Consider the following 18,997-nt stretch of genomic DNA (forward strand, 5'->3'; position numbering starts at 1 on the left):
AAATTTAAAACATACATAAAAATTTTATTTTTTTAATAATAAATCTCATTTTTTTTTTCACAGGAGTGTGCATGATTCTCAAACCTTAAAAAACCCAATGCTAATAAAGGTGAGTGAAGACTTGAACCCAAATATTCCTTAAAATTAATGAGAAGATAAAATCATTTAGAACATAGAGTACGAGCTGTTATAATATATATATATATATATATATATATATATATATGTGTGTGTGTGTGTGTGTGTTGTTGTCCATTTTAGTTTGATCAGTTTAATCATATATATCTTATTTAAGATATTATTTAGTTATTTAAATAATTGGTACACTAACTCAATAGAACCGAGTACGGTTAAACCAGTTTGGATTCAGAGATAAGTTGAAATGAGTTGAGATGATTTTAGATGAGTTAAATAAAATATTGTTACAATATTAATTTTCAATATTATTATTGTTTTGAGATTTGAAAAAAAATGAATTTTTTATTATTTTTTGTGTATGAATTTAAAAAAATTGTAATGATGAGATAAGATGAGTTGAAATGAGTTTCCAATCTGATTTAAAGAATAATGTTAGGTATAAATTTTAAATAGACAAATTTTGTAAACATCTTTTTTTTAAAAAGTGGATCTTCTAATAACAAATATTTTTTTTTTAATAATTCTTCAATGTAGATTTTTTTTTTTTTTTTTTAGCAAAACTTGCACGATCTTATCTATTTAGAAATTATATAAATCATTTCTCAAATCTAAATAGTAAATGGTTGTAAGGAGAAGAAGACAAATAATAATCCAAATGAGCCATAGACGAACAAAAATGTATAGGGTAATGTTACAGATGATTAATAGATGAAATTTGATCGAATGTACTTTTTTTTCCTTTTATTTCAGTCAGTTTTTTATATATTTTTTAAAACTTGTAAACAATAAAAAAATATAAATTTATTAATAATTACTTTCTTAATTTTTAAATAAAAAAATTCAATCCATCACTTTCATCAATTTAAATAACATTTTTTAAATGTTAAAATTTTAGAAAAGGAGACGCGTGGCAGACAAGTTATGAGGGAGAAGACTTTAGAGACCAGGTACTATGATAAATCGAGAAAGTAGCTTTTTACGAGCAGCAATTTATGTATTTTTAAAAATATAAACACTCAATACTTTATATAATATTTTATATAAAAATAAAAATATTTTTATAAAATATTTTAAAAAATTAACATTATTTTTATAAAATAATTTTTATTTTATAATATATATTATACAATATGTTGTACAAATATCATTATTTTTTTTTATCTAAATTGACGTGATAATTTTACATATAATCAAAATGTGTGTGTATATATATATAGATATTAATAAATAAATTTGTATTAAAATAAAAATTTGAAAAAATAGGTTAGGAGATGTTTAGAAAATTAAAATTTTTATTGATTCTTAAATATCATACAAATATAAATATTTTTTAAATTTTTATCTAATAATTAAAAATTTTCTAAATTTTTAAATAAAATATAAAAAATAATATTTTTCAAATTTATAAATAAAAATAATATTAAAAAAATTTAATCTTCACAAATTATTTTTATCAAATCTCTTTCTCCTATCTTGTACTAGTGAGGGGCAGAGGAGTAAGAAAGAAAGAACAAGAAAAATAATTTTCGTAATTTCCTCACACTCTGTATTTTATATTTTTTTTAATTTTTATTATCTTTTAATCAAATATTTATTATATAAATAATGAATAGAAAATTTGAAAAAATTTAAAAAGAATAATCCTAAAAAAATTTATAAAAATATTAAAATTAAAAAAATATATAAAATATAGAATGTTGCGGAGGTTGTGTATTAAAAGTCAAGAAAGAAACAAATTTGAAACCTCGAGATGGAGAAACTCTCTCTCTCACACTCATGATTCACATTTCACTGTTCTGACTCCGCCACTCTGACTCGGTACTTCTTCTAGATCAAAAAATTGGCGCCAGCTAACCATCGTACCATTCAAGTTTTACGAGGGGAAAAAAATTGGCAAAAGGGTAGAAATACATTTTTTTTTTTTTATAATTGTCTATATATATTTAAATTAAAAATATCTTTATAAAAAATTTATAAAAATAATATCACTTTATATAAATACACTCATTTTAAAATATGGTTATAAAAAAATATCATAAAAAAACTGTGCATATATATCATTACTAAAAAAATATCATGTTGCTTATAAAAATAAAAAAATAAATATCATGTTGAATTTTACTATTTTTTTTAATTAATTGCATAAAAACTAATATATACATAGATTATATATATTGATCTTTATTTTATATATATATAGATAGATAGATAGATAGATCATATTCTCGTAATTTTCGCTCATAACATGTTCTAGTACTCATAACTTGGCATCAACCGCAGTATGCGTTGCATCCCTCCCCATATGTATTTGATCATGCATATTGCATACGATTTCCCCATCCGCGTCACAAATGCTTTCTTTATAATATTTTCATGTTCTTTTGAGAAAATGAAATTATAAAATTAGATTGAATGCAGCATCTAGCTTTCCATACTCATTTCTTAAAAAAAAATAAATAAATTCTTTTGTTTTTAATTTTGATAAGGTTGATGATTTATTTGTTTATTCGAAAAAAGAGGTGGGAATCTAGATATTAATTTTACAGTTTACAAGAGTTTTGGGTCATGTTTGGATAGTAAGTTGAGATGTGATAGTTTTATATAAAAGTTAAATAAAATATTGTTAGAATATTATTTTTTAATATGATTATTATTTTAGAATTTGAAAAAATTAAATTGTTTATTATATTTTGTGTAAAAATTTAAAAAAATTATAATGATAAGATGAAGCAATTTATATATCCAATACTTATGACTCATTTGGATAGTGAGATGAGATAATTTTAGATGAATTGTATAAAATATTATTAGAATATTATCTTTTAATATTATTATTATTTTAAGATTTAAAAAAATTAAATTATTTATTATATTTTATCTAAAGATTTTAAAATTTTAAAAATTTATAATAATAAAATAAAATAAATTGAAGTGAAAGAATTTCTATATCATCCCATTTGGTTGGTTAAATTTGGTTGGTTAACAGGAAGCCAACAAAAAGAAGTAAGGAATTAATTATCAGATCTTTCGCGCAATCTTTCTACTATTGTACTGCAGACAAAGTGTACCTTCCAAAGGATCTCAGAACATTCAAACTAATTTGTATCCAAATAAAAAATAAAATAAAAAAAGGTTGTAAACTCATTTACATAATTTTTCCAAACTATATCCCTGGTAACACTATAATTTGAATATACGAAATGTTTTATTTTATTTTATTATTATAATTTTTTTAAATTTTTATATAAATTATAATAAATTATTAAATTTTTTAAATAATAATCATATTAAAAATAATATTTTAATAATATTTTATTTAATTTTTAATTTTTATTTTAACTCTTCTCATTTTAATTCACTGATACACCTACCCAAAAAAAAAAAAAAATGGTATTTGTTGGAAAGCCAGTCATCTCCTTTTTAGGCGAGACTCTGTAAAACTCAAGTTCAAACTAATGGAGATTTGACTGTTATGAATAGAGAGAGAAAGAGAGTTAAAAATCAATGTGGAGGGCTATGCCTTGGTGATCTCTGCAGCTATAAATTCATCAGAGAAGGCGACCGAACTCGGTCTCAAGTCTCAACACAGTACTTCGAAATATTTGTTGTGAGAATGCGGAAAAGGAAATCTCAATTGGGTCCTCTGCCTCTTACTGCCAAACCTTCTAATGCTTCTGTTTTCTTTCATGGTAACTCCGTTCCTTTGTTAAGCCTTCCTTAAGAACCCGAAACTTCTTCTTTGAACCCTGTATCCCTACAGTTCTTCAGTGATCCACGAAACTCCTCTGATCACTCTGTTTCAGAGCTAAAAATTAAGTTCCTTTTCTCTTTCTTTTTCATCTTCTCTCTGTTTTTGGTAACGAAAGACCATCATAACTGTTCGCCCATTTGCAGTTTTTCGTTTTCTTAACCCTTCTGTTCTAATTTCCACCATCTCTCGGGAAAAAAGGACAGTTTTTAGTGGCCTCGTTTACTGCACATTGATTTCCTACCCATTTGTCTGTTCCAATTTTCACGGAAAACGAACACCGAGAAAAATTTTCATCCACTATGGATACAAGTCGAGACCACAACCTTCCCGTCGCATTCACCGACTGTGCCGACATCCGATCATCGTTATCTCAACTCATATTAACAGGGGGCACCAACACCTTAGATTCAATTTTCTCTCGTTGCGATTCATCAAACACCATCACCAGCCCCATTTTTGAGCCTCTAGGCTCTTCTGTTTACCTCCGCCAAAGAGATCTTCTCCAGAAGTTCTGCCAAGAAAGCCAAGCAAACGGTGCGTTTACTCGCAGTTCGGCGGCCTACCCATTACAGAGCTCTGTGTGCTCAAGCGCTTTCATAAATCCATACAAGAAAAAGTTATACAGAGGAGTAAGGCAGAGGCACTGGGGCAAATGGGTCGCCGAGATTAGACTACCCCAGAACAGAATGAGAGTCTGGTTGGGCACGTTTGACACTGCTGAAGCCGCTGCTTACGCTTACGACCGTGCAGCTTGTAAGCTTCGTGGCGAATATGCGCGCTTGAACTTCCCAAATCTTACGGATCCAAGTGTGTTAGGATTCGGAGATTGTACGAGATTGAATGCCGTGAAGAGCTCGGTGGATTCCAAAATCCAAGCGATTTGTCAGAAGGTGAAAAGAGAGAGAGCCAAAAAGAATGTTAAGAAATGCAGTACGAAGGTTGATGCCAATGGCAGCGAGATTGAGAAGGCAATGAAGGTTGGGCCGTCGTCGTCGTCGTCGTCGTCTTCTTTATCATTACGGGTGAAGCCGTTGGCTCTCCCTGATAGTTGGGGCAGCGACTTGTTATCATCCGAAGTTTCCGAGGACGAGTTTCTGAAGTGCGAAAAGTCACCGTCCTCTGTTTCAACGGAGTGTCCGATGGCACCGGCAAAGGAACCTGAAACCGAAGGATGTTCGCTGGAGAGGATGCCGTCTTTCGATCCCGAACTGATCTGGGAAGTTCTTGCTAATTAGAGGAGAACTTGTTTCTCAAGCTGAATTTGTGAAAAATGTTGCAACTTTTTGAGGAGAAAATACCAAGTCAAGTGTAAATGGTAGTGTTGCGAGGGTTCCGTAGCTATGCCAGAGGTTCTTATGGTTATATTTTCGCCTTCTGCTTTTAGTATGGAGGCATTAAGAATATGTTCTTAGAGGGATTTCATATGTGAATCCTGTTTACCTTTACCTTATATTGCTATGTTTTGAGTTCTGGAATAAAGTCTTACAGTTTTTTTTTTTTTTGGTTGCCTGAGCATTTAGAAGTACGTTATATTAAATAAGAAGATTGCAGCGAGAAATCAAAGAGGGTAGTAGATTACAAAGATCAGGCCAAGACATATATATTTTTTATGCTCAAAGAGGACAGATTTCTGAAATTACAAGTTGGATTTTGGAACACAAGATTGAATTGTTTACTTGATCAGAATGTAAATGAAAATTTGCTTTGACAAGAATGGGCAAAATGTGCCCGGCCGTGCTCCCCCGGGCTGCTTAGACAAACGTAAGAAAGCTTTAGGGGAGGAGGTGGTCCAGATCATATGTGGTTCTAGTCTAATGCCTATACAACTGAGATGGTGATGCTGCTTTATTAGATTGCAAGGACAAGCACACTGTAATCGAATCCGTGCAGTATTTGTCCTTTCTGACTTTTGCAAGTTTGCGATTAAAGAGCATTCTTGTAGGATTATCTAAATTTAAATTTAATAAAATATTTGGTTAATAGAATCTCAAAATGTGTTGTATTAGATTATATAAATATAAAAAAGGATGGCTTTTTACTACAGTAAATTAGTGTTGTGAGTCAAATTTGATAATTACTATAACATGACTAAAAGGAATAAAAAATATTTTTTTCCGTACTTCTTACCATGATTTGGTTGCAGCAGTTTTTTTAAGATTATAATATTATTACTAATTAATATATAATTGGTAAAATGGTAAAATATAAATTAATAGTATTTTATTATTATATAAGAAATATATAGATAATCTGGGAATTGGATGCGAATGAAATAAAAATAAATAAATTCATGTCATATTAAGAAACTTGGATTTAAATTTAACTATTCCAACGAGTGCTCATAAGAGAATAAAAATACAAACGTCAAACACAGAAGTGACCACAAAGTGCTTCATTGTATGTTGGAGGGCCAATCTCATCTGGTGATGTTGAGTACAAAAATGCCCCTATCTGCACGCCAACTAGAGATGGACTTGATGTCCATTTCAAGCTAAAACTTTTATGATCCTAATTAAAATTGAATTTAAGATGAAAGCATTCGTTTTGTCAAGAACCTGTTTTAATAGGTAATCATGCAGAATCCAAGACAAAGTTAAAGGAGCTTTTTGTTTGTAGTTACTCTAGAAGTGATTATCTCACCCTACCGGCAACGACACAACTCCACGGAGAAAAAAAAAAGGAAAAGAAATTCCTAGTACCTTGCTTAAGAAAATTGATGTGTTTGCAGCAGCTCACATGCAAGTAGATTCTAAAGACCTTCTCAAGGTCAACAATGGAGGCTAATCGGATGCCTCGCTTCGTAGTAAGAAAACCTAATTGAAACTCACTTTTCAGTATTTACGCATCCTTCTAGATGGCCCTTTCTTTTCTTCTTTTCAAGCACTCTATTGAACAGGTTGCAGTAGGCAATAAATCTAGGACAACTAAGGGCTTTCAATGAACAGCAATGCTTTTTTTTTTATTGTTATAAACATGATATGGAATGGGTACACTTTTAATAAATGAAATGTCTCCTAAATGGAGAACCACAGCATGAGATTTTTGCGCCCGGGGGGGAAGGGGAATGGGGGGGATTTTTGCAATATATCAACAATCAGCAGAATATACGAGATGAAACTTTATAAGTTCTTTCAAACCAAACATTGACATCATATAAACAGAATGGGGTCTGCCAGCAACAATAAACATTCATCCAGTTCTCTGGGCAACAGACTGACATTCACAAACCTTTTGTTAAATTTCCATCATGATCGTTTCAGTTCCTCCATATATAATCATAGCAATAATCAGACCAACTCTGATAGCCGCCGGATATATGGTGTGATGACTTGATTACAGAAACACTACCAATTCAGGGAATTCTTTGAGTGTTGCAGTTTCGCATTGTATGAGTTTTCTATCTCTTCCTGCAACATTTCATGAATTGCATAGTTAATATAGTACTTCTGTAAAACTAGTTGCTTCAGCAGAAAAATCTAAAAGGATTAGGGATTTATATATTTACATATTAAGCATATGTATAAGTGGAATGAGTAAACATAAATAAGTAAACCCCTCAGTCATTCCTTGAAAAGGCGTAGGAAAAGAAAAGGACAACAAACTTCATTTCAGACCTCTAGAAATACAGATAGCAACTTTCTACTACACAGTAGTTGGGGAAGTTCTATTAGAATCATGTACAAGACCTACCTTTCCTCAAATAGTCCTTGTTTTAGCAGACACTTGATATTCTAAAATAGGCATAGACTAAAATAAAACATAGAGCAAAAACCACCCAAGCAAAACTCAAAATTGCAGCCTTAAATTCCTTACTAAGCAGAGACATATCAAAGCAAATCTGGACATTTCTCATATTGACACAAGGAGCAACAAGAGAATTTGAGATATACCTTGCAAACCTTCAGTAGAGGCTGCAAGAATGATGATCTGAAAAACCTAACTGATTTCCCCAATGAGGTTCTATCCCATTCTGGCAACAAGAAAACTTACAACACCGTCAATGGTAGTGGAAAAAAAAATACCAAATGGCATCAGTGATGAAGGGAGCAAGCATTGTATTGGCATACCATTATCAATATCTGCTTTCAAACTTCCCATGTTAATTTCCTCTAAAAGCTGCAAATTCAACAAAAATCAAATGGGATGCCATGAGATCCAGGAGACAAATTCCACTAACTGCATTAAATTAAAAGTATTTATCCTTAATATTTCCTCACGCAAATCTGATAAGGTGCAAGTGCTATTTTTCTCACCCACGACTCCACAAAACCATGGGGTTCTAGAACTATTTTTGGTTGATCCGAAGATATTTGAACTTTGAGGGGAGGATGGAATCGCTGTGTTATATATTACTTGGGAATATTGTTCAAGAAATCTTCCTAAGAAGAATCAGTACTTAGTTGCTGGCGACTGTGGGGGAGTGTTTTAAATCTGAGGGAAAATCTATAGTGCATTGATCCCGTGTCATAATATTAACTTTCCATAGAAGTCCATCTGCAGGACTAAACCCCCCTGAGAGCGGATTTCTTTGTTTGGACGGGTACACTAGGGAAGATTCTTACCTTAAAAAACGTACAAAAGAGACATGTTATCGTAACAGAGTGGTGTTGCATGTGTATGAGGGATGAGGAAAATGCTGTCCATCCATTACTTCATTGTGAGTTGCTAGAACTATGTAGCGTGCAGTTCTTGGTTCTCTTGGCTAAATTGGGTGATGCCTAGACTGGTGGCAGATTTACCAGTATGCTGGAGACGAAGATTTGAAAGTGATCACAGCAAGATCTTTTGGAGAATGATCCCGATCTGTTTAATTCGGTGCACATGGTGAGAGAAAAGAAACATAGCTTCGAAGACAGCAAAGGGACAATGGAGGAATTCGAAGCTTTCTTTCCTCTAGCTTAAGCTTCCATAATTTTCTTGATCTTTTTCCTTTCTCTAATTAGGTGTTATCTGATGTATACTCCATGTGTACTGTTAGTTCCGTCTTGATCCTTCGATAAAACTTATCTTACTTTTGAAAAACAAGGTGTAAATGTGCTCCAACAAGGAGATTTCTAAAGAGAAAAACAATCAAATGTGTAGTAAAAAAAAAACTAGATATTTGAATAGTTTAATCACATGTCTATTAATCAAGAGGCACATTAACTGGATGCTTTTAGCTCACATGAATGAGGAGGCATTTAGGCAAGGAAGCGTGAGTAACATTCATTCATAATAGCAAATGATTAATAGAGTTGAGTTTTAAAACAGCATAAACAAGAAAACCATTGAAGTTCCCAAGAAAGTCCAAAATAAACTAATTAATAGCCCAAAAGTAAGTCTATAAAAGAGTTCAATTATGCTGAAGATGAAAACCCACCCACTAACATATGATTCCAAATGCTAAGATGCTATTGGTGGAAAAATCAAGATGCAAATGGCACAGCTCAGATGGAGTACTTATGGATGAGCTATGGGTTCAAGTTACCAAAGCTTTTGTTCACACGACTTGCAGTTGGCTACGTGAACAAATATCAAGACTAAAAAGATTAAACTAGAAATAATGCTAGAGGTGGGAATTGGCTAGGCCCTATCTTCAGATTTTACAAAGCTTACACCATTACAATAAAATAGGGAGAAGCCACAATTGCACAGTTTCCAATAAGCAGTCTCAGAAATCAGGAATTATTCAAGATCTGCATTATTAGGGAAAAAAAAAACTTATATTGTTCTTAGATGAAAATTTTCCTAAACACTTCAACTGGGTTTGAAAAAAAAAAGTTGTACCGGAAAGCATCAACAGAAATGAATAAATAGTAATAAATACGACCATTCCATACAAATTTACCTTGGAAAGGGTTGGTACTGATGTGGGGTCAAATTCTTCGCAACAGTTTGGATCAATAGGAACACAAACACGACCTGGAATAGGGAGATAAATGACTATGGAAGTACTAAAATCACACCACAACTAATTAATATCTGCCATAAAAGATGTTTGCAGATATCACATATTCAAAGTTTCATGCAATAAGCATATGATATTATGAATTCCATCACCAAAGTTTGAACATCTCTTTAATTTTAATAATTTTTGGAGTTTGAGGCGTATAGAAAATGCTTTGCAGTTTTAAGAACATTATCCAATAATGTAATATCCAGTCAATATTTGTATTACCATGGCCGTTCATATTCAGTGCTAACAAATATTCCTGGCCTAACCTGTTTTTGGATGTACGCAGAAAGGTGCTTTTAGCAAATGATTCATGTGTTTTGAAACCTAGATCACAAACAGATAGGCCAGATGACAAGAGTTATCATAGTTGTTAGTACTTGACTGAGGAATATAGATTTCTTTATCCATGCTGATATATGACCCTGAGAAGAATGTAAGAAACAGGGAGGGGATTATACTAACCTCCATATCAAGCCTGGGGTAGGTAAAAGAGAATACAATCTCTTTGACACACCTTTGCAGTCCTTGTGGCTGAAACAAGGAAAGAGGCCAATCAAAATAACAAAGTCCATAAAATTGCCTTGCACTTTACTAGATTGGAGAATTCCTCACCCAATAGTTTACATGAATCCATCATTAACTCTGTCAAAATTTTATTCATCCTAAGTATTCCCAGATTAGCTCCTTCAAAACCTTACTATTGCCTATTTGCTATCCATTGGATAGATAGTACTAAGAAACCACAACTTGACATTTTTAACATCAAAAATAAAAATGTGAAAGTAACTGACCTCGTTATAACCAGACAACACATCACCAAGGTATTATTAGAATCTAAAGTAATTGTAGAAAAACAAAACTACCTGAAATATCTCCTAGTCCAATCTAATGCATCTGGATGCCTTAGATAAATGAAAAATTCTAAACCCAATGTATTGTATAGAAATTTGTTTTTTTTTTTCTACTATTCATGCTAGCATGGCATAGATGCTGATTTTCAAGTACAAGGTTCCTAGAGAGACAGTTGTACTATATTAAATATTTCATACCTTTTGTTTTCCTGATTGCAGTATATGTTTTAGTTGCTCCCATCTAACAACATTAGTGTCCTCTTTTGACATGGAGGATCGCTTATTGTCCTGCCACTTTCCCCGAAGTTCAGAGGTGATAGCTGCAAAGATGACGCCGTGTATTATGGTTAAGAACATTTTTTTACACAAGAAAGGGAAAAAAATTTCATACATTCATCCGGAATCATCTCTAGGATCTTCTCATATCTCTCTTCAGTGGAAAAAAGTTTTTGACTTAAAAGCAATTTTGACTCGAAGAAGTCATTTAGAACTTCAGTGTATGATCTCCTGCAGAGATACAACATGTCTTAGAACAGGAAAAATGGGCCCAGAATTAGAAAGTAAAAATATTAACACTTACCCAAGGAATGGATGCAGAGGAACCGTTAGAGACACCTTTTTATGACTGTTTTCATTTCCCTGAACAGATTTAAGAAATTCCATAAATCTCTATACCATGAAATATCTTTCAAATTCAAAGTATTTTGAAAAGAATGGTATACCACCTTGTATACACGGAAATATTCGGCAATAGATGCCCTCTGTTCATTTGTCAACCTGCAGGAGCGACCGCAGTACAGTTTGTGTAATTTTGTGTCATGACATAAGGTAAGGAAAATGAAATATGTGTTCAAATTATTAGAATGATCAAATGTCTGTGGCATAACCTTCTTGCTTTCCCATCACAAACCCAACAATGAACACCACGTCGACCGCTATATACCCAGAGAATATGATTAAAACCAAAATCATCTGCAACAGAGGAGTTAAAAGCAAAGTGTAAAGCTATGGCATTTGTAAAGGAGATGATAAAAATAAAATAACATATAGGGCCAATATTGTACTTTATTAAAACTAATAGTAAGTAGCTTCCGACACTTTATATTAAACCTTCTCATTAATGTTAGTGGAAACTTATAGCAAAGGGAGTAACTTTCTAGCATCATCTGTCCATATAACACGACGCCTTACTATTGCAACATTAACAAGAGCTAAAAGCCACTCCGATTGTGTTCATTTAAAATACAATTTCTTAAAGATGCCCCCTCTAACTATTCAAATAAAGAAATCAGATACCAATCAGTCTGTCTTCTTTGTTTGCTTGGACCAAGGAGGAAAACAAATGTCACCCCTACCTCTGAGGGAAGCATCAATCACTTTGATAGCAACTGTCATTAGTGGCCAGCAGTCCAAGCAAACATCAGCTCCTGAGCAGCAGTATCTAACATCATCATAATCCGTAATATCCTGCCGAAGGAAGTACAAGTCAAATAAACAAGCCCTCATAGTCAAGATTTCAGTTAAATTGTGATTGTTTTTGTATGTTCACAAGTTAAGTAACTTACTATATCAAAAATAAGCTCCCTCTCCACTGGAGCGAAAACATTATCACCACTTTGTGCATATGCATGTCTCTTTGCTGGCTGCAGCAGAAAAATGATTTTAAAGTCAACATTACAGGCAAGAAAATTGCAAAAGCTAGTTTAAGAGGTAGTTTTCATCTTTGATTAGAATTGTATGATTAAACTTCTTAGTTCATTATGCAACTTTAAAACTAAGACAAAATCTAGCGTGAAACAAGTCAGGCATTAACTGTCACAGAAAATATGCATCAGATCGACATAATCAGGAACGATATCGAAAATCTTACATCCACGCTGTATACAGGCCCGATATCTATTTTAAAAGGACACTTTTCTTTGATAGAGTTTTCAAGTTCAGATGCGCTGTTGAAAGACTGAAAGCGGAGATAAATGTCATTATCTAGTGTGAACGAAAATTCTCTTCGGCCAAAGTAGGACTGATCACAGGCAGGATGCTTCCCATCTACAAATATAAATTAGGTAATCTTCAGCAAAATTACTTTCGCATGCGCGCACACACTAAACACGCACACGCAGTGATTAGGATATGCAGTTTCACCGTTTCCATAGGACATCCATTTGAACATATCAGCGTGTGGAAAAAGCTTTCCTGCCACAAATAAAAGCAACAAAAAAATTATCGATGTGAATGAGCTAATCCTAGAAAAATGAAATCTAGCTAGATCAACACAATCCAGAGGAAAGGAAAAATCGCATGAATAATTTACCGTAATAGACTTTGAGATAATTGGCATTAAATCCTTCAGGAACGGCGTTCCCTTGCATCCGTTCACCGAATTCAGGTTTACCCTCATCAATAACCATGTCCTCGCTTCCATTTTCGATGTCCTCTCTGGTCATGTTTGAGAACTATACCTGTAATTATTTCAGATCCCCAAATCCATCAGGAAGATAACGGAATAAGCAGAACGAATCAGGTATAGTAAGTAACAGATCAAATTAACAACTCAAGGGTACTAAAACCTAAACCCACAGGAGGAAGATAAACTACAATTCATATCGAGACAAAGCTTGGTAAATTATATGAAGAAACTTAAAAAAAAAAATGATGTTTACGAAGGAATCCGTTGCCCAGGGAAATCGCAGCTGCTTGTCGTGATGGCAGGGTCGGGGGAAGTGGGATTTGAAATGGCGGGAAGAGAGGATGAAGACTCAAAGAGTAGGTCTTCTTTGGCGGGAAATATTTTTTATTTGGGGCACCGGCACGTGTGAGTACGAAGGTCCCGACTCTTTGAAAAAATAATGTTAAATTCGTATATATTTATAGGAAAATGATGCGGATGCATTATGATAAAAGCTACCCATTTTTTTTTATTTAATTGTTAAATAAATATTTTTAAATGAGGACTCGTATTTATAAGTTTTTTGCACTTTTTTATTTAGAATCTATCATAAAAATAGTATATTAGATACAATCATATAATATATTGAATAAATATCATGCACTGATTTCAAAAAATAATAAATTTTATTATTTAAAAATTAATTTTTTAAGTAAATTTTATTTTTTTTTTCAAAAAATTATGTGACATAAATATGATTTCTCTTAAAAATATAAATTTTTCTTATAAATTTCAAATTTGTCTAATTTTTTCATACACTTACAAAAATTATTTCTCACCAGAAAAATAAAAGTAAAAAAACTAAGGTCCACACTCCAGTCTCTTGAGACACCAGGCTGGCATCCTCGCCTCTCCCAATTTTCCTTTTTTAATTTTTTGGAAAAAAGCTTTCCCAAACCTTGTACACTAGACCGTTCACAATTTATTCTTTATCATAATTTATTTTTTTTAATTTTATATACTGACTTTTATAGTATATCATAAATTAATTTATTTTTTTATATTATTTAAATATTATGTTTTTTAATATTTTTTATTTATTTCAAATATTTTAACTACTAATAAATTTATAATATCTCTCCATATATAATGTCATACAATTATGTCCTATACACATAAAATAAAGATTTATAAGCCAAATAAAAAAAGAGATTATAGTATGAGAATATTAAAAAGTATATATACATATTTATTTTATCTAGCACATTTGTAATGTCTTTATTCTTTTAATATTTTTAATAGTCTTTGTTAATGTGATTGTAATGTGTCTATTCACACTCTAGATGATAAAATTACCTAAATCAGAAAAATAAAAAACATAAAATGAAAACAAAATGAGTGTATTAAGAATTTTTTTCACGCACTTGACTTCTTAAACATTGATATAGGATGCCACTATAGCAGGAAATAGTAAAAAGATAGCAGAAAAAAAGCTGGAAATAAAGAAAGAGAGAATGAAAGATTAATAATTAACAAACAAATTTTAGATAGATAACAGTTTAGTACTCTACTTGTTGCGGGTTACTGAAATGAATTGTATTTTAGATTTTCTTTTATATAATTGGATGGAACTCATTTTTTGAGCAATTTTTTAAATAATTTATATTTATGTATTTATATTAAATTTGTGATTGTGCATAAAATACTATACTTGCCATGTACTTATAGCTTAATGGTCTTAATCTTCTTCATATATGAGGCAAAACAAAATGTGGACAGTTGACTTTAAATATATAAATTACATATTCATTGAAATTATTTATATTCATATAATATTTTTATTGAAACTACACAATGAATTTACATTTTATAATATTTTGAATATGATATAAGATGATTGAATTGCATTATATATGATTGTTAGTACTTTTCAAATAACCGATTAAAAATTATTAACAATCATCCGATTGATTGAATCGGTTATTACTTAATTTCAATTTTTGGAGTCTTGCTTGAGACAAGCTATTTAAGTTAGACACTTGGCCTTTATAAATAAAATTTAAGACACACTGAGGTAGCTTCTGAACAATATAAAAATCGAAACACTCTACACACTTTATTCGAACGAGGTATATCCTCACCACATTGAGTCCCTCTTATTTCCTTGATAAAAGTTGCTAAAGCCATCTCTAGGTGTACTAAACACGTCCATAACATAACATATGTCAATTATTTAAAGGTAAAGGATAACCACATTATACTTTTTACAATATCTTATATAATTATATTTTAAAATGAGAAATATTTTTTATATATCTCGTAAAACTTTGCGAAAAAAAACCTCGGTCACTAAGTAATCGGGTCCGATCTGCATGGAAGCCTATGAATCCATTACCTTAGGAGTATTACCCGCCCCCTACGGGGTGGGGGCACCCCTTCCTCGCACCCCGCCCCGCATGGGACGGGGAGTTGAGTTTTCACCCCCGTCCTCAGCCCCCAGGATGCAGGACGGGGTGCTGGGCGGATTCCCAATCCGTCCTGCTTATTTCCACTTAAAAAAAACACTACATTTATTTGATTTAAAAATTATTTATAAGTGTAAAAGTAATTAAAAATATATTTTTAGATCCAAATTATAAATTTAAATTTTGTAAATATGACTATAATTTAAAAACTATGTAATTTTTTAATTTGCTAGTGCATATTTTGTGTAAATTATAGTGTATTAGTTTTTAAACTATGTAGTTTTTAAATTTACCAATACATATTTTGTAAACAAGTCTAACAAATTGTAATATATATTTATATATACACAATTTATAAAATATAAATATATATGTATATAATATATATATATATATAAATGGGGGCAGGGCGGGATTGGGCCCACCCGCCACCTACCACCCGCCACCACTAGGGATCTTAGATGCAGGGCGGGAGGCCCACCCCCGCATGGGTAGAGCGGGATTGCCTGCCCCACCATACACGGCGGAGCGTAAGCAGGGCGGGGCCCGCTGTCCACCCTATATGACCTATTGCTGCAACTTGCTAGCCGAAAATATGAAACAAATACTATTAAAATGAAGCGCGTCCAAGATGCGCCATATTTTTATATTTTTATTATTTTAGTGAGGCTAACGGGATTGGATTGGGAAAGAGAAGCTCAAGCTCTGGGACCTTTCGCTATCGGAGCTTCAAGTGGGCGGTGCATTTTGGACGCTTCCGAGAGGATACTTCCCAGAATCCAAACTCATATCACAACCAAACATCGCTTTTTTCCGGAGATTTCTGGACAATTGGTTATATTAACCGGCCACCAGTTTCCGGTCAGGTACGTTCAGTTACTTAACATTATTCGGACCCTGATGGTGACCAATGACTATATCGCCATGAACGGCAACAGGTACAGAACGATGGAGGACGAGTATATTAGGAGATACCACCGGCACGAGATCAAAGAGCACCAGTGTAGCAAGTCCCTCGTTAAGTATATCAAAGCGCCCGTTCCTCTCGTAAGCCCCATTTGTTTCTATTTAATTCTTTAGATATGTTCCTTTCTGTTTATCTCGAGGTTTTTTTAATTTCACCAAGACCCACATGCATATCCAAGAGCATTTGGGTTCGTTTTCTATTCGATCGATATGGTAAGTTATATAGGGTTATAGACAATTATTGGGTTCTGTTTGTAAAAGTTCAATTAATATTCAGCTCAAAGAATATTTGAAATAAAATAGTCTTATTTAAATCAGCATAGGAAGAACAATAAATAGTCCTAGTTCTTGATGTTTGTTACTTGGAGATTGATTGGTGATGTTTGGGCAATAGGTGTGGTCTTTGGTGAGGCGATTTGATCAACCACAGAAGTACAAGCCGTTTGTTAGCAGGTGCATTGTGCAGGCCGGTGATCTTCAGATCGGGAGTGTTAGACAGGTGAATGTTAAGTCAGGATTGCCCGCCACTACTAGCACTGAAAGATTGGAGCTTCTTGATGATGAGGAGCATATCTTTAGCATGACAATCGTCGGCGGAGATCACAGGCTGAAGGTATAAATTTCACGCTTTCTTTTCGTTAACAATCTTTTGGTTTAGTGGTGAATGGGATTAATGTTCGCGAATGCAAATTCTGGCCTCTAACGATGGTTGCACTGTCGTTGTTTTGGCTTAATTCAACTCCTTTTTATATTTCTTCTTTGGTTAAATTGCTGGAATTTGTGGACGCATTGCATGTTTACCCCACAGTGTAGTTTGGTGATACATGGGATGGCCCTGCAGTCTATTATTGCAAGGATAAAGGAACATAAATGCATAGTTGTTTCACATGTGATTGAGAGATAAGGTTGAGTAAGCATCATGTGTTTAAATTTTTTATTCCAATCTGTTGTATGGTGAAGACTGCTTAAAGAATCAGACCAGATTTTATTATTGGCATTACTTTATGAAGAATGAAACGGTTGGGTAAAGATAGGCCTATTATAAATTATAAAATGGTGTTTTGAAGGATATTAAGAGGGGGAGGGGGGAGGGAAGGTATATAGATCAACATACTATACCCGGAAAATAATATCGATTGCCATCCTTGGGACAAGCTTCTAGATTGCAATGTTTTCCATACAGTAGTATTTTCCTTTTCTTTTCACTTTCGACATAAACAGGCTTTCATTTCTTATAAATATTATATATATATATATATATATATATGTATGTGTGTGTGCCTAGTGTCCTACTAGCACCTCAACCTGAACCTTTATGTTTTTCACTCGTGCTGGATTTATGTTATATGGCAAAATCATATTACTTGTATATTTTTGTGGAAATACCCATTTATTCAAACAAATTCATTGGCCCTTATTTGATCCTATGTCTGTTAGTTATTGGCAGTGTGGGCCGACATTGATATTGGTATGGGAAATTCATTCTACAATGTTCCAACTCTTTACCCCTTTTCCCTCAATTTTGCAGAATTACTCCTCTGTCATTACCGTCCATCCAGAGATCATTGATGGGAGGCCAGGGACATTGGTGATCGAGTCATTTGTGGTGGATGTGCCAGATGGGAACACAAAGGATGAAACCTGCTACTTTGTGGAAGCCCTTATCAAGTGCAACCTCAAGTCACTGACTGATGTCTCAGAGCGTTCAGCTGTGCATGCCCGGACAGAGCCAATTGACAGAATCTAAGATCATCTTTTGGGGAGGATGAGGATGCAGTGATGGAAAGTTCTGAGGTGCTGGATGTCAAAAGCTAAGCAGAGTTTGGTATTTTGGAGGTGAGGTAAACTTTCTATACTCCATATGTCAAGCTCATTTGCTTCTTTCCACTGTAAAATAATATTGGGATATCTTGCATCTATAGTAGCTGTTGATCAAGCTCATCATGGCCTACAGATTTCTCGAAACAAAACTACAGATTATGTTTATTTTCTGGTTACAATAAGGGGCATGTATCCAACTCAGTTTGTAAATATCTATGTTTGACTGGAAGGCGATGTTCATGAATCATATATTCTTTGTTTGAATTTTTCAGTGGAATAAGGTTGATACTTCTTGGCGACACATTTATAGGAACTGAAATTACTTATGCTATCTATTGATACATATTCAGAAGCGGATTTAAAAAGCAAGCATCGAGACATATTGTGACCCTTTGCTCCTGCAAGGTCTAGCTTTACAAACACTACCTACCCTCTAATATACACACAATTGTGAATCTCTGTATTCAAGTCTGGACCTAACCATTCAAGTCTGGACCAATGGTTAGGTCCACGGATTAAAGGTTATAATGAGTTGGTACACCTTAATGCTGTACTGGTGTATAAAGATGTCACAACATTTAGAGTGCTGCATTAAACCTTCATGCATACAGGCAAATGCACCTACTACTTGTTAGGAACCTAAGGTTGATGCACATGATACTCGTGAAGAAGAGCCTATTTCAG

The 18,997-nt window shown here is 33.1% G+C and overlaps 3 protein-coding genes across 6 annotated transcripts; 2 read left to right on the forward strand and 1 right to left on the reverse strand.

Moving 5' to 3' along the window:
* The first annotated feature begins 3,654 nt into the window (after nucleotides 1-3,654).
* LOC121236044 (ethylene-responsive transcription factor ERF061-like) lies at nucleotides 3,655-5,386 on the forward strand. The gene has a single exon (XM_041132537.1). The coding sequence runs from the start codon at nucleotides 4,189-4,191 to the stop codon at nucleotides 5,122-5,124; it is 936 nt and encodes a 311-aa protein (XP_040988471.1). The 5' UTR covers nucleotides 3,655-4,188; the 3' UTR covers nucleotides 5,125-5,386.
* Nucleotides 5,387-6,994: 1,608 nt separating this feature from the next.
* Nucleotides 6,995-13,475, reverse strand: LOC121236202 (DNA primase small subunit). Of its 2 annotated transcripts, XM_041132738.1 has the most exons (17): nucleotides 13,336-13,475; nucleotides 12,987-13,134; nucleotides 12,818-12,868; nucleotides 12,546-12,721; nucleotides 12,241-12,318; nucleotides 12,031-12,142; nucleotides 11,563-11,647; nucleotides 11,401-11,452; nucleotides 11,256-11,314; nucleotides 11,067-11,182; nucleotides 10,874-10,995; nucleotides 10,287-10,355; nucleotides 10,091-10,148; nucleotides 9,717-9,790; nucleotides 7,957-8,005; nucleotides 7,780-7,859; nucleotides 6,995-7,296 (listed from the first exon to the last, which is right to left on the reverse strand). In XM_041132738.1, the coding sequence occupies exons 2-17, from the start codon at nucleotides 13,117-13,119 to the stop codon at nucleotides 7,234-7,236; spliced, it is 1,377 nt and encodes a 458-aa protein (XP_040988672.1). In that variant the 5' UTR covers nucleotides 13,120-13,134; nucleotides 13,336-13,475; the 3' UTR covers nucleotides 6,995-7,233. The 2 variants fall into 2 exon arrangements, with proteins under 2 accessions (XP_040988672.1, XP_040988671.1); XM_041132737.1 differs by lacking the exon at nucleotides 13,336-13,475 and having other exon boundaries at nucleotides 12,987-13,325.
* A 2,651-nt stretch (nucleotides 13,476-16,126) lies between these two features.
* LOC121235748 (abscisic acid receptor PYL8-like) lies at nucleotides 16,127-18,601 on the forward strand. Of its 3 annotated transcripts, none has more exons than XR_005934593.1 (4): nucleotides 16,127-16,573; nucleotides 16,887-17,105; nucleotides 18,021-18,328; nucleotides 18,415-18,482. XR_005934593.1 is itself a non-coding variant. In XM_041132134.1 (4 exons), the coding sequence occupies exons 1-4, from the start codon at nucleotides 16,142-16,144 to the stop codon at nucleotides 18,237-18,239; spliced, it is 798 nt and encodes a 265-aa protein (XP_040988068.1). In that variant the 5' UTR covers nucleotides 16,127-16,141; the 3' UTR covers nucleotides 18,240-18,601. The 3 variants fall into 3 exon arrangements, 2 of the variants coding, with proteins under 2 accessions (XP_040988068.1, XP_040988067.1); XM_041132134.1 differs by having other exon boundaries at nucleotides 16,127-16,392; nucleotides 16,465-16,573; nucleotides 18,021-18,601; XM_041132133.1 differs by having other exon boundaries at nucleotides 18,021-18,601.
* Nucleotides 18,602-18,997: the final 396 nt, after the last annotated feature.

This window comes from Juglans microcarpa x Juglans regia, chromosome 6D, assembly GCF_004785595.1.
Source record: "Juglans microcarpa x Juglans regia isolate MS1-56 chromosome 6D, Jm3101_v1.0, whole genome shotgun sequence".
Taxonomy (NCBI): Eukaryota; Viridiplantae; Streptophyta; class Magnoliopsida; order Fagales; family Juglandaceae; genus Juglans; species Juglans microcarpa x Juglans regia.

Excerpts from the sequence above, each read along its gene's own strand:
- LOC121236044 (XM_041132537.1), top strand. The coding sequence starts at position 4,189 with ATGGATACAAGTCGAGACCACAACCTTCCCGTCGCATTCACCGACTGT.
- LOC121236202 (XM_041132738.1), bottom strand. The coding sequence starts at position 13,119 with ATGACCAGAGAGGACATCGAAAATGGAAGCGAGGACATGGTTATTGAT. Across the intron at positions 11,183-11,255 it reads CCTCTGCATCCATTCCTTGG|GAGATCATACACTGAAGTTC; the intron begins GTAAGTGTTAAT and ends GTATCTCTGCAG. Across the intron at positions 10,996-11,066 it reads AGAGATGATTCCGGATGAAT|CTATCACCTCTGAACTTCGG; the intron begins GTATGAAATTTT and ends TCATCTTTGCAG.
- LOC121235748 (XM_041132133.1), top strand. The coding sequence starts at position 16,142 with ATGAAGCGCGTCCAAGATGCGCCATATTTTTATATTTTTATTATTTTA. Across the intron at positions 16,574-16,886 it reads TCAAAGCGCCCGTTCCTCTC|GTGTGGTCTTTGGTGAGGCG; the intron begins GTAAGCCCCATT and ends TTTGGGCAATAG. Across the intron at positions 17,106-18,020 it reads GCGGAGATCACAGGCTGAAG|AATTACTCCTCTGTCATTAC; the intron begins GTATAAATTTCA and ends TCAATTTTGCAG.